The sequence below is a fragment of the Schistocerca gregaria genome, chromosome 6, assembly GCF_023897955.1.
Source record: "Schistocerca gregaria isolate iqSchGreg1 chromosome 6, iqSchGreg1.2, whole genome shotgun sequence".
Lineage (NCBI taxonomy): Eukaryota > Metazoa > Arthropoda > Insecta > Orthoptera > Acrididae > Schistocerca > Schistocerca gregaria.
The window spans coordinates 431436877-431450451 of NC_064925.1; the positions used below are offsets into that span (position 1 = coordinate 431436877).

General features: G+C 44.9%; 1 protein-coding gene across 1 annotated transcript in view; it reads right to left on the reverse strand.

Moving 5' to 3' along the window:
- LOC126279085 (polypeptide N-acetylgalactosaminyltransferase 35A) overlaps nucleotides 1-13575 on the reverse strand; it is a 160099-nt gene that overhangs the window by 32342 nt on the left and 114182 nt on the right. The window contains exons 9-10 of the mRNA XM_049979544.1: nucleotides 9057-9329; nucleotides 6976-7080 (exon numbers count right to left, since the gene is read on the reverse strand). Of these exons, the coding sequence (XP_049835501.1) occupies nucleotides 6976-7080; nucleotides 9057-9329 (378 nt within the window). The remainder of the gene's footprint in view (nucleotides 1-6975; nucleotides 7081-9056; nucleotides 9330-13575) is intronic.

Consider the following 13575-nt stretch of genomic DNA (forward strand, 5'->3'; position numbering starts at 1 on the left):
AACCTCATGAATCCCTGGACCCTGCATGTCAGTGAGGGACTGTTCAAGCTGGTGGATGCTCTGTAATGGTGTGGGGCATGTGCAGCTGGGGTGATGTGATTGGTTGGTTTAAAAGAGGGGGAAGGGACCAAATTACGAGGTCATCGGTCCCTTATTCCTAATAAAACAATGCCACAAGTGTGAGAGTAAAACAGACGAGACATATAACACAAAATGGAAATAAAGGAAAAACCACAAGAATGAAAAAAAGGCAACCAACACTAAATGGAGCAAAAGAGGACAAGAAAACAGCAGAGAGACGCTAGAAACAGAAGAGAGTAAAACAAGAAAGCAGATTACAGTGGCTGGCTGACCACAAGAATAAAAAGGAAAAGCCAGCCACACGGCAACACATTAAAACCTCCAACCTAAAAGCAGTAGGGTGGAGGGGACAGAGGGACAAAGGACATGCGCTAAAACTTAGATCAAATGATAAAAAACACCCTCACGAATAAAATGTAAAACTAAATCAGCCAATGAGGCGTTGTCAGATAAAATGAGCGGCAACGAGTCCAGTAACCCAAGAATTCGTCGCTGGTCAATCAAAGTAGGACAGTCCACCAGAATATGGGCCACTGTCAACCGGGCGCCACACCGACACTGAGGTGTGTCTTCACAATGCAAGAGGTAACAGTGGGTCGGCCAAGTGTGGCCAATCTGGAGCCGGCAGAGGACAACTGATTCCCTGTGAGAGGCCTGCATGGAAGACTTACACACATTCATCGTCTTCCTTAATGACACGTAGTTTGTTGCGCACACTGTTTTGCCATTCCGTCTCCCAAAGCCAAAAAACCCTGCGGTGTAAGTCAGAACACAGGTCAGGTTCAGAGATGCCCATCTTCAGAAGCGGTTTCCGTGTAGCCTGTTTCGCCACCTTGTCGGCAAGTTCATTGCCTGGGATGCACACAGACACCACTGAACGACGGGACTGGTCCAGGGCATAGATGGACTCCTGGATGGACACTCCCAAAGGGGTGGCGAGGGTAGCATTGGTCGATAGCTAGGCTGCTCAAGGAGTCAGTACACAGAAGAAACGATTCCTTGGGGCATGAACGGATATACGGAAGTGCACGAGATAGGGCCACCATCTCTGCAGTGAATACACTGCAACCACTGGGCAAGGAATGCTGTTCAATATGGCCTCTGTGGACAAACACGAATCCAACATGACCACCAGCTATCGAGCCGTCGGTGTAAACCACTTCAGAGCCCCGGAACACTTCAAGAATCGAGAGGAAGTGATAGTGGACAGCCACAGGGTTAACTGAGTCCTTAGGGCCATGTGAAAAGTCCAGGCAAAGCTTTGGCCTACAGCTGCACCATGGAGGCGTACGTGAATGGACCTCAAGGAGAGTTGGTGGAAGGAAGGACTCCAGTTCATACAGATGCAACTGCATGCAAACCACAATCGTTAGCCCTGAGCTGGCCCGCCTATGCGGGAGGTGAACTGTCGTGGTTGGGAAAAGAAGAACGTAATTAGGATGTTCAGGAGAGCTATGAATGCGTGTAACGTAACTGGCGAGCACTTTTGCCCGTCTGATCTTCAATAGAAGGACTCCAGCCTCCACCAGTATGCCTGACACCGGACTCGTGCTAAAAGCTCCTGTCGCTAGTCTAACTCCCCAATGGCGCAATGGGTCGAGTAAACGCAATGCTGAGGGCATCACTGAACCATAAATCACATTCCCATAGTCAAGGCGGGACTGAACAAGGTCTCTGTAGAGCTGCAGCAGCATGGAGCGATCTGCACCGCAGGTGGTGTTGCTCAGGCAATGGAGCGCATTGAGGTGCTGCCAACACTTTCGTTTAAGCTGATGAAGATGAGGAAGCCAAGCCAAACGAGTGTCAAAAACCAGACCTAAGAATCTATATGTCTCCACTACAGTGAGTGGATCAACATTCAGATGAGGTGCTGGTTCCAGATGAATGGTATGAGGCCGACAAAAGTGCATGACACATGTCTTTGTGGCGGAAAACATTGACTAGAACCCATGACTGAGCCTTGTGGATGGATCCCTGTAGGCAACGCTCAGTAACACCAGTACTGGAGCGGCAGCACAAAATGCAGAAGTCGCCTGCATACACAGAAAGTGAGACGGAGGGCCCGACATCTGCTGCTAGACCATTAATGGTCACTAAAAATAGAGGGACACTCAATACAGAGCCCTGCGGGACCCCATTCTCCTGGATATGGATGGAATTATGGGAGGCACCAACTTGGACACAGAATGTACGGAGCGACAGGAAACTTGGGATAAAAATTAGGTGCAGGTCCCGAAGACCTCACGCATACAATGTGGCAAGGATATGATGTAGCAAGATGGTGTCATGTGCTTTTCGTAAATCAAAAAGACGGCAACCAGGTGTTAGTGTCTGGAAAAGGTTGTTTGTATGGCAGACTTAAGGGACACAAGATTATCAGTGGTGGAGAGACCCTGGTGGAAGCCGCACAGACATGAAGCCAGTAGGCCATGTGACTCCAGAAGCCAACCCAACTACTGACACACTATACATTCCAGCAGCTTACAAAGAACGTTGGTGAGGCTGATAGGCCGATAGCTATCCACATCAAGCCGGTTTTTACCTGATTTGAGCAGCAGAATGATGGTGCTCTCCTGCCACTGTGACGGAAAGACGCCATCGCACCAGATCTGGTTGAAGATGATGAGGATATGTCGCTTGTAGTCAGAAGAGAGATATTTAATCATCTGGCTGTGGATCCGATCAGGCCCAAGAGCTGTGGCAGGGCAATGTGCAAGGGCAGTAATGAGCTCCCACTCTGTAAATGGGGCATTATAGGATTCACTGTGGCGTGTAGTGAATGAGAGGACTTTCCCTTCCAGCCGCCATTTGAGAGTTCTAAAGGCTGGGGGGTAATTCTTCGACGTAGAGACTTGAACAAAGTGCTTGGCAATCGCGTTTGCATCGGTAGATAACATGCCACTTATGTTAACATCGGGGACATCTGGTAGGATCTGGTACCCGAAAACACGTTTGATCTTGGCCCAGACTTGGGAAGGAGACGTATGGCACCCAATGGTCAAGACGTACCTCTCCCAACATTCTTGCTTCCATCGTTTGATAAGTTGGCAAAGGCAAGCATGGAGCCATTTAAAGGCTATGAGGTGCTCCAAGGAAGGATGCCACTTATGTCGCTGTAGAGCTCGCTGACACTCCTTAATTGCTTCAGCGTGTTCAGACGACCACCAAGGGACTGCCTTACGTCTTGGGCATCCTAAAGAGCGAGGGATTGCGTTTCCTGCCGAAGAAACAATTGTTGTAGTCACCAGCTCAACCATTACATCAATGTTACTGAGTGGGGGAGATTCAACGGTGACAGCAGAGGTGAAAGTTTCCCAGTCTGCCTTGTTTAAAGCCCATCTGGGCAAGTGTGTGTGGACCTGATGCTGGGGCAGTGACAGGAAGATGGGGAAGTGATCACTACCACACAGGTCACCATGTGCTCTCCAGTGGATAGATGGGAGAAGTCCTGGGTGCAAATTGATAAATCAATGGCCGAGTAACTAACATGAGCCACACTGTAATGTGTGGCGGCACCAGTATTTAAGAGGCAGAGGTCGAACCGAGACAGTAAAGTTTCGAGATCTCTGCCTCGGTCAGTAAGCACGGTGCCACCCCACAAGGTGTTACTGGTGTTAAAATCTCCCAAAAGTAGGAAAGGTTTAGGGAGTTGATCAATCAGTGCAGCTAACACATTCACAGGTACTGCACCATCTAGAGGAAGATATACATTGCAGACAGTTATTTCCTGCATCATCCTTATTCTGGCAGCCACAGCTTCAAAAGGAATTTGAAGAGGCACAGGTGTCACTACAGACTGAGTTTAGGACATAAACACAAACTCCACCCAACACTCGATTATAGTCGCTACGGTTCCTGTAATATCCCTTATAGCCGTGGAGGGCGGGGATCTGCATTGCCGGGAACCAGGTTTCCTGGAGGGCAACGCAGATAGTACGTGTAAAGCTTAACAGTTGCCGTAGCTCAGCCAGATGGTGGAAAGAACCGCCAGAACTCCACTATAGGATGACGTCATCGTGAGACTGGGAAGACATGGAACATTCAATGATGCAGTTTACACCACAGAGTCACCTGTTCCCACTGACTTATTGCCTGAGCAGTCTATATCCATTGTGTCTGAGGGTCTGGCGAGATCTAGGTCCTCAGCAGATGCCAGAATCTCCACCCCATCCTCAGATGCAGAGCTTGTAGGTAGCGGTGGTGTGGTTGCCACCGCATTTCTTTGGTCTTAGGGGTCTTCTTTTTGGATTTCTCTCACCGCTCCTTGGGATTCCCTGGCTGGGCGGACTTCACTAGATCTGTCTCCAGGACTGAGGATGAGTGTGAAGCCCTACGACCAATTGCTTTTGGGCTCTTCAGCAATTGGCGGGTGTCACCTCTCTAACTAGCAGAAACATGGGAAGAGAGAGACCCAAGGGACCCCTTCCTAGCGAGAGAAGCCAAAGAAGACTTATGCTTCTCCAGATTAGAAGGGGGGACGAATTTCCCCAACGGTTGGGGGAGGGGGTGTTGCTCCCGAAGTAGGTGGTGCAGGAGCAACAGGGAGGGAAATGCCCCCTATTATCAAGGGACCAAGTGTAGTCTTCCAGCTCTAAGAGGTGACTGGGGTTGGCAGAGCTGGTGGTGTCAGAACTGTTGTAGCAGTGGTGTAAGATGATGTCATACGTACAGGATGCAGGTGTTCAAATTTTCTCTTAGCCTCAGTGTAGGTCAGCTGGTCCAGGGTCTTGTACTCCATGATTTTCCTTTCTTTCTGGAGAATCCTACTGTCTGGCGAGCAAGGTGAATGATGCTCTCTGCAGTTGACACAGATGGGAGGTGGGGCACATGGAGTATTGGAATCTGATGGGTGTCCACAATCTTGAAATGTGATGCTGCAAGTACAGTGGGAAGACATATGGCTGAACTTCCAGCACTTAAGCACTGCATCGGGGGAGGCATGTAGGGTTTTACATCACACCGTTAGACCGTCACCTTGACCTTCTTGGGCAATGCATCACCCTCAAAGGCCAAGATGAAGGCACTGGTGGCAACCTGATCATCCCTCGGACCCCGGTGGACACTCGGGATGAAATGTACACCTCACCCCTCTAAATTGGTGCACAGCTCATTGTCAGACTGCAAAAGAAGGTCCCTGTGAAATATGATACCGTGGACCATATTTAAACTCTTATGGGGCATGATGATTACAGAAACATCCCCCAGCTTGTCACAAGCAAGTAACACCTGTGACTGGGCAGAAGATGCTATTTTGATCAAGACTGACCCAGATTTCATTTTGGACAAGCCCGCCACCTCCCCAAACTTGTCCTCTAAATGCTCAACAAAAAACTGAGGCTTCATCGTCATGAAAGATTCCCCATCCGCTGCCATCCTTAACCTGACATTCCTCCCATGGTGTGGCCAGGGAGGGGAACTATTTAGGGTTATACTTCTGTGCATTGAATTGAGCTTGTGAATGCTTAGAGACTGCTGGTGTTTCACCACCAGCAAGAGATGATGGACTATGCTTCATCGCGTGTAATCCGCCCTGATGAGACGCACTCCGACCAGGGGCCCTCCCCATGGGCACCACCCAGCCGCAGCAAAGGCCACCTGTTGGGAGTCCCGATGCCCCAGGGGGATGAGCATCTACCCCTTGGTATACATGGGGAGTAAATGGCACAGGCATCAGCAGATCAATCCCTATGTGGTCAGGGGGCTACAACCAACACGGTACACGGTAGCCCCACCACAACGGACTGGCTAATGTGCTGGTGCAAAGAAGTCCATTGTCATTGTCGATGCAGAAAGTGCCACTGCAAAGTGCATGGTGGAAAACACACCCAAGAAGGTGCCCTTGCCCAAGAGATGGAGAATGAGTGGGACTGAAATGCGAAGAAGAGAAAGTGGGCTAAAGATCTCAATGCATGATGGACACGATGCCCTTCCCCAACTGGCTAGCTCTTCAGGAATATTTTGAAGAATGGAGGTCAAACCCTACAGAGGACCATCACGTAAAGGCCGAAACGTGTGAACTCCTCTTACGACAGGCAAGAATACCTCGGGCCTATTCTTACCCCCAGACCCGCAGGGGGGAGGAGTGATATTGACCCCCTGGCATGTCCAAATATGACTCCGATAGGTGACACGTACATACGCGTACTGTTTGATCACCTGCATCCATTCATGGCCATTGTGCATTCCTAAAGGACTTGGGCAATTCCAGCAGGTCCATGTGACACTTCACACATTCCGAATTGCTACAGAGTGGCTCCAGGAACACTCTTCTGAGTTTAAACAGTTTCGATGGCAGATTTGTGGACAGCCCTGCAGGATTCAGGGTGTCAATTCCCTGAATGACGTACTTCAGGCAGTAGTCCGGTCCACACCATGTCATGTTGGGAAGCCCTCCCTCTGACAACCATGCCTCCATCCTTGCTACCCTCCCTGTTTTCCTTTCCCTGTTGCTTCATAACCTGGGTTGTGAGTAACTAAATCCACTTTTCCTTCTTCCCTTTCTTTCCCCTCTCTCGTCCCTGATGAAGGAACATTTATTCCGAAAGCTAGGAACGTAAATTTTCGGTTGTTTTTGTGTATCTATCGGCTGTACTGAGTTGAGGTAAGTACTGGCCAGCCCCTCTATCTCTTTGTTAGTATTTGTTTCACATCTTTATATGAGATTTTCCATTAATTATTTATTACTTTCTTACTTAATCTCTCTCTTACATCACATGAAAACATCTGATATCAAGATAATTTACTTAATTCTGAATTGGTAATCTTCATGATCCAACAATATTTCATTATTAAGTGAAGATCATAAACAACAATGGGATTTTAAAAGACTAACGTTTTGTTTTTGTAAAAATGAACAAATAATCTGATGAAAAAAAAATATGAATAGAATTTTACCTGACCCTTGACACGTAAGCATGGCTTCAGTACCAGAGGTACACCACGTGTCTTCACATCATCAGCAGTTGTAGCTGCACATAAGTTAGTGTTGTTCAGCCTCATCTGCAAAATTAAAGGCATTACACACAGTTAACATACAGTATTTTCAAAGAAAACAAAAAGTGTATCAAAAGATGAAGGAATTTCTTTTGCAGGTGCATGTCAACCATATTGGCCCAACATAAAAAATAATCATTCTCAAGGATTTCACTTCGACAAGGAACATGAAAAGTAAGGGGTAAGAACCAGAAAACAGCATGGTGGAAATATAAGCTGTCTGCCATAATAATAATTGGTTGTTTCTTAACTTTAAAATGAGGTCACAAGAATGAACACAGAACATCAAGTAGGGCTTGAGGAAGACACAACACTTCCATGCTCACACTTTTGTAGCTGGAAAGTCCACTGCAGAAAAGCATTTTCATCAAATATTCAAATGTACAGGAAACATGTTTTTAAAATTCATTATTTACAGATGAATTATAAAAACAAGCACATTGGGTCACATTGCTGAAAATTCTTATGCGCATGTCTTAGCACTTAGAATGTCCAAGGAAAAGGAATGGTCCAATCTAATGCGTTGAAACTTTCTGTGAACTTTTTGCACAGCAGGAATACAATCAATCAAATGTACTGTCAAAATTACAGCTGCTAAGACACACTGGTAGTATTTCTTCAAAATGATGGCAACATCACTGCACACCAGGCTACACGAATAATGCGCACCACTTGTGAAGCCAGAGCAGACTGTGCATGCCCAACATGGCTGGTGCACTGCCTTGGCTGATGGTGCATCATTAAGCAGATAATAAGACACAGTACGATCATAATTTGTCACATGAGCTCAGTTTATGTTGGCAGTTTCTCTGACACGATTACATTTGCTTGAATATGTCATTCATTTGGTATCCAGAAATAACAGTAATTAGCAGTTTCCTTCTGGAGGTCTGAGGTTCAAGTTACCACCACAGAAGTGAGCAGCAGCTTTCATCATGTACTACAAATGGACACAAGGCACTATGTATTCATAACCTCCTCTACTGATCCTACACATTACAAGTATTATAGCACAAAAGTGTACACCTGTGACATATATAAGGGTGAGTCAAATATAAATGAGATTCTTAACCCAAAGAGGGCGACAGTGTTACGTGACAATTCCAGCCCGTCAGTATTGCATAAGGAGGTGAGGATTGGGGGAATCAGCTGAGCAGGGCTGCTCGCTTCCATCATTAGTCACTATTATAATGTCTGAGCGAGAGGTACTTGTATCCATTGTGTAGTGCAATAGTATTAAGTTTCTTGCTTGGGAATGAGTAAAACCATGGGAAATCCTCGGAAGATTGACTGAACAATTCAAGGAAGATATACTTTCAAGATCTCTAGTGTTTGTTTGGCACATGCAATTTGTGGAGGGTGAGCACACTGAGAATGAGGGCCACGACTGCCGACTTCTCATCAGCTTCACAGACGACGGCACCTTCTTACGTGTGATAGGCATCTGAGGTGGTTGAGATTGCAGACGACATGGGGTAAGTTATGGTAGCACTTTTATCATTATTAGAGATGAGTACAAAAAGTGAGTGATAGGTGGGTTCCTCGCCTTTTGACATCTCATCGAAAACTGAACCATTTTCAGGTGTGTGAATGTCTTTTGGCTAAATTTCAGGATAGAGACATGTTCCTAACACACATTATCACCCATGATGAAATGTTGATGCATCATAAAACTTTAAACTGAAATAAGTAGCCAAGGAGTGGAGAATGAAGAGGGTACCCAGACTGGTGAAAGACAAGTGAGAGTTGTCAGCTGGCAAGGTCGTGGCAACTGTGACTGGTGTGGCTTGTTGCAAATTAACTTTTTGCTCAGACATTGGACATTAAACACTGTATACTACTGCAAAGTTTCAAGTGAGGTTAGATAGGTATGTCATCACAAATGGTATGGTTTACCAACTTTGTATTTAAAAATATAAACACAGAAGGGAAAACAAACCACTCTGCAGGAAAATTATTATTTTATTTCTAAGTGCACTTACCAGAAACTGAGATGTATAATTGCGTGCTCGTGAGTGCCATGGTTGAAACTTTGCAAGCTGCTGCTGCTGCTGCTGCTGCTGCTTTACTCTGCCTTTCGCCCATTTCGCTTTCAGTCTTGCATCATTATCCTCTGGTAGTCCCAGTTCAGGGTACACAGTATCCATGTACCATTTGAAGCTCTTGCAACCTAATCGCTGCCTTAATCGCTGTCTCTCAGATATATCACCAAATGGTATATCTCTTGCATCTGGTCGGACTTTCAAGAAATAATCCTACACAGATAACCAAAACAACATTGTTACATAAATAACTAATAATTCAAGTGGCCATATAAAAATCCACTTTTGTTAAAGGATTCTTTAGGTCCAACAAAAGAGAGTTCTTCTCAAAAAGAATGAAAGAACAGAATAGCAACATAGAATAATTTTTAACCATATATCTATGACATCAATGTGCCACTGTTTCGAGAAAGTCATATAATTCAATGGCAGCATCATCAGAGATGGCCCAGCCTATTCATCACCGTGGTGCCTCCCCAAGTTACACTGAAGTTAGACTGACAAGCTCACTGAGCACTAGTATTCAGAAATTTAATGGATTAGAATCATAAAAGAAGGCTGTATACATGGAAGAAGCCTGGAGATACTGACAGGTTTCAGATAGATTATATAATGGTAGGACAGAGATTTAGGAACCAGGTTTTAAATTGTAAGACATTTCCAGGGGCAGATGTGGACTCTGACCACAATCTATTGGTTGTAACCTGTAGATTAAAACTAAAGAAACTGCAAAAAGGTGGGAATTTAAGGAGATGGGACCTGGATAAACTAAAAGAACCAGAGGTTTTACAGAGTTTCAGGGAGAGCATAAGGGAGCAATTGACAGGAATGGGGGAAAGGAATACGGTGGAAGAAGAATGGGTAGCTTTGAGGATGAAGTAGTGAAGGCAGCAGAGGAACAAGTAGGTAAAAAGACGAGGGCTAGTAGAAATCCTTGGGTAACAGAAGAAATATTGAATTTAATTGATGAAAGGAGAAAATATAAAAATGCAGTAAATGAAGCAGGCGAAAACGAAGACAAACGTCTCAAAAATGAGATCGACAGGAAGTGCAAAATGGCTAAGCAGGGATGGCTAGAGGACAAATGTAAGGATGTAGAGGCTTATCTGACTAGGGGTAAGGTAGATACTGCCTACAGGAAAATTAGAGAGACCTTTGGAGATAAGAGAACCACTTGTATGAATATCAAGAGCTCAGATGGAAACCCAGTTCTAAGCAAAGAAGGGAAAGCAGAAAGGTGGAAGGAGTATATAGAGTGTCTATACAAGAGCGATGTACTTGAGGATAATATTATGGAAATGGAAGAGGATGTAGATGAAGATGAAATGGGAGATAAGATACTGCGTTAAGAGTTTGACAGAGCACTGAAAGACCTGAGTTGCAACAAGGCCCCCGGAAAAGACAACATTCCATTGGAACTACTGACGGCCTTGGGACAGCCATTCCTGACAAAACTCTACCATCTGGTGAGCAAGATGTATGAGACAGGCGAAATACCCTCAGACTTCAAGGAGAATATAATAATTCCAATCCCAAAGAAGGCAGGTAGTGACAGCTGTGAAAATTACCGAACTCTCAGTTTAATAAGTCACAGCTGCAAAATACTAATGCGAGTTCTTTACAGTCGAATGGAAAAACTAGTAGAAGCCGACCTCGGGGAAGATCAATTTGGATTCCGTATAAATGTTGGAACACGTGAGGCAATACTGTCCCTACGACTTACCTTAGAAGCTAGATTAAGGAAGGGCAAACCTATGTTTCTAGCATTTGTAGACTTAGAGAAAGCTTTTGACAATGTTGATTGGAATACTCTCTTTCAAATTCTGAAGGTAGCAGGGGTAAAATACAGGGAGCGAAAGGCTACTTAAAATTTGTACAGAAACAAGATGGCAGTTATAAGAGTCGAGGGACATGAAAGGGAAGCAGTGGTTGGGAAGGGAGTGAGACAGGGTTGTTGTCTCTCCTCGATGTTATTCAATCTGTATATTGAGCAAGCACTGAAGGAAACAAAAGAAAAATTTGGAGTAAGTATTAAAATCCATGGAGAAGAAATAAAATGTTGAGGTTCGCCGATGACATCGTAATTCTGTCAGAGACAGCAAAGGACTTGGAAGAGCAGTTGAACGGAATGGAAAGTGTATTGAAAGGAGGATATAAGATGAACATCAACAAAAGCAAAATGAGGATAATGGAATGTGGTCGAGTTAAGTCGGGTGATGCTGAGGGAATTAGATTAGGAAATGAGACACTTAAAGTAGTAAAGGAGTTTTGCTATTTGGGGAGCAAAATAACTCATTATGGTCAAAGTAGAGAGGATATAAAATGTAGACTGGCAATGGCAAGGAAAGCGTTTATGAAGAAGTATAGATTGAAGTGTGAGGAAGTCGTTTCTGAAAGTATTTGTATGGAGTGTAGCCATGTATGGAATTGAAACATGGACGATAAATAGTTTGGACAAGAAGAGAATAGAAGCTTTCGAAATGTGGTGCAACAGAAGAATGCTGAAGATTAGATGGGAAGATCACATAACTAATGAGGAAGTATTGAATAGGTTTGGAGGGAAGAGAAGTTTGTGGCACAACTTGACCAGAAGAAGGGATCGGTCGGTAGGACATGTTCTGAGGCATCAAGGGATCACCAATTTAGTATTGGAGGGCAGCGTGGAGGGTAAAAATTGTAGAGGGAGACCAAGAGATGACTACACTAAGCAGATTCAAAAGGATGTAGGTTGCAGTAGGTACTGGCAGATGAAGAAGCTTGCATTAGATAGAGTAGCATGGAGAGCTGCATCAAACCACTCTCAGGACTGAAGACCACAACAACAACATTAATTTTGTTTTAGTACTTACATAAAAATATGTTTTCTAGAATTTTCATTTATCATCAAGCATGCCACACTAAAACACATAATTAGTCATTCAACTGTAAAAATAACAACAATATTTATAGAATACCTACTTTCCAAGCCTTATAATTCAAAAAATTCTTGACACTGACACAAATGTAAATTAAACTTAAAGCAGATTCCACTTAAACATGATAGTCAAAAGTATTTAGATGTGAATCACAACAACGTGATTGACAGCTGAGTGTAGCAAGAGAAATGGCAGTTCGCAGTTTTGCATAAGGACAGTATGGCTCCAGTATCATCAGCTGTGGGGTGCTGTAGTAAGTATGTTCCTATTTAAAGCGCAGTGCTGAGTTTGCTTTGCAGGATAATAATAGTCTTTTCCAGTGCTTGAGATATATATTAAAAACAAAGATTCCAAGACTTACCAAGCGGGAAAGTGCCGGTAGATAGGCACAATGAATAAAACACACACACAGAATTTTAACTTTCGCAACCGACAGTTGCTTCTTCAGGAAAGAGGGAAGGAGGAAAGGAAAGATGAAAGGATGTGGGTTTTAAGGGAGAGGGTACGGAGTCATTCCAATCCCGGGAGCGGAAAGACTTACCTTAGGGGGAAAAAAGGACAGGTGTACACTCGCACACACGCACATATCCATCCGCACATACAAAGACACAAGCAGACATTTGTAAAGGCAAAGAGTTCGGGCAGAGATGTCAGTCGAGGCGGAAGTACAGAGGCGAAGAAGTTGTTGAAAGACAGGTGAGGTATGAGCGGCGGCAACTTGAAATTAGTAGAGGTTGAGGCCTGGCGGATATCGAGAAGAGAGGATATACTGAAGGGCGAGTTCCCATCTCCGGAGTTTGGATAGGTTGGTGTTGGTGGAAAGTATCCAGATAAACCGGACAGTGTAACACTGTGCCAAGATGTGCTGGCCATGCAGCAAGGCATGTTTAGCTACAGGGTGATCCTCATTACCAACAAACACTGTCTGCCTGTGTCCATTCATGCGAATGGACAGTTTGTTGCTGGTCATTTCCACATAGAAAACGTCACAGTGTAGGCAGGTCAGTTGGTAAATCACGTGGGTGCTTTCACACGTGGCTCTGCCTTTGATCGTGTACACATTCTGGGTTACAGGACTGGAGTAGGTGGTGGTGGGAGGGTGCATGGGAACTCGCCCTTCAGTATATCCTCTCTTCTCGATATCCGCCAGGCCTCAATCTCCGCTAATTTCAAGTTGCCGCCGCTCATACCTCACCTGTCTTTCAACAACTTCTTTGCCTCTGTACTTCCGGCTCGACTGACATTTCTGCCCGAACTCTTTGCCTTTACAAATGTCTGCTTGTGTCTTTATATGTGCGGATGGATATGTGTGTGTGTGTGTGTGTGTGTGTGTGCGCGAGTGTACACCTGTCCTTTTTTCCCCCCTAAGGTAAGTCTTTCCGCTCCCGGGATTGGAATGACTCATTACCCTGTCCCTTAAAACCCACATCCTTTCGTCTTTCACTCTCCTTCCCTCTTTCCTGAAGAAGCAACCGTATGTTGCGGAAGCTAGAAATTCTGTGTGCGTGTTTGTGATCGTAAATTCATGGCGGCTGCAGTGTAAC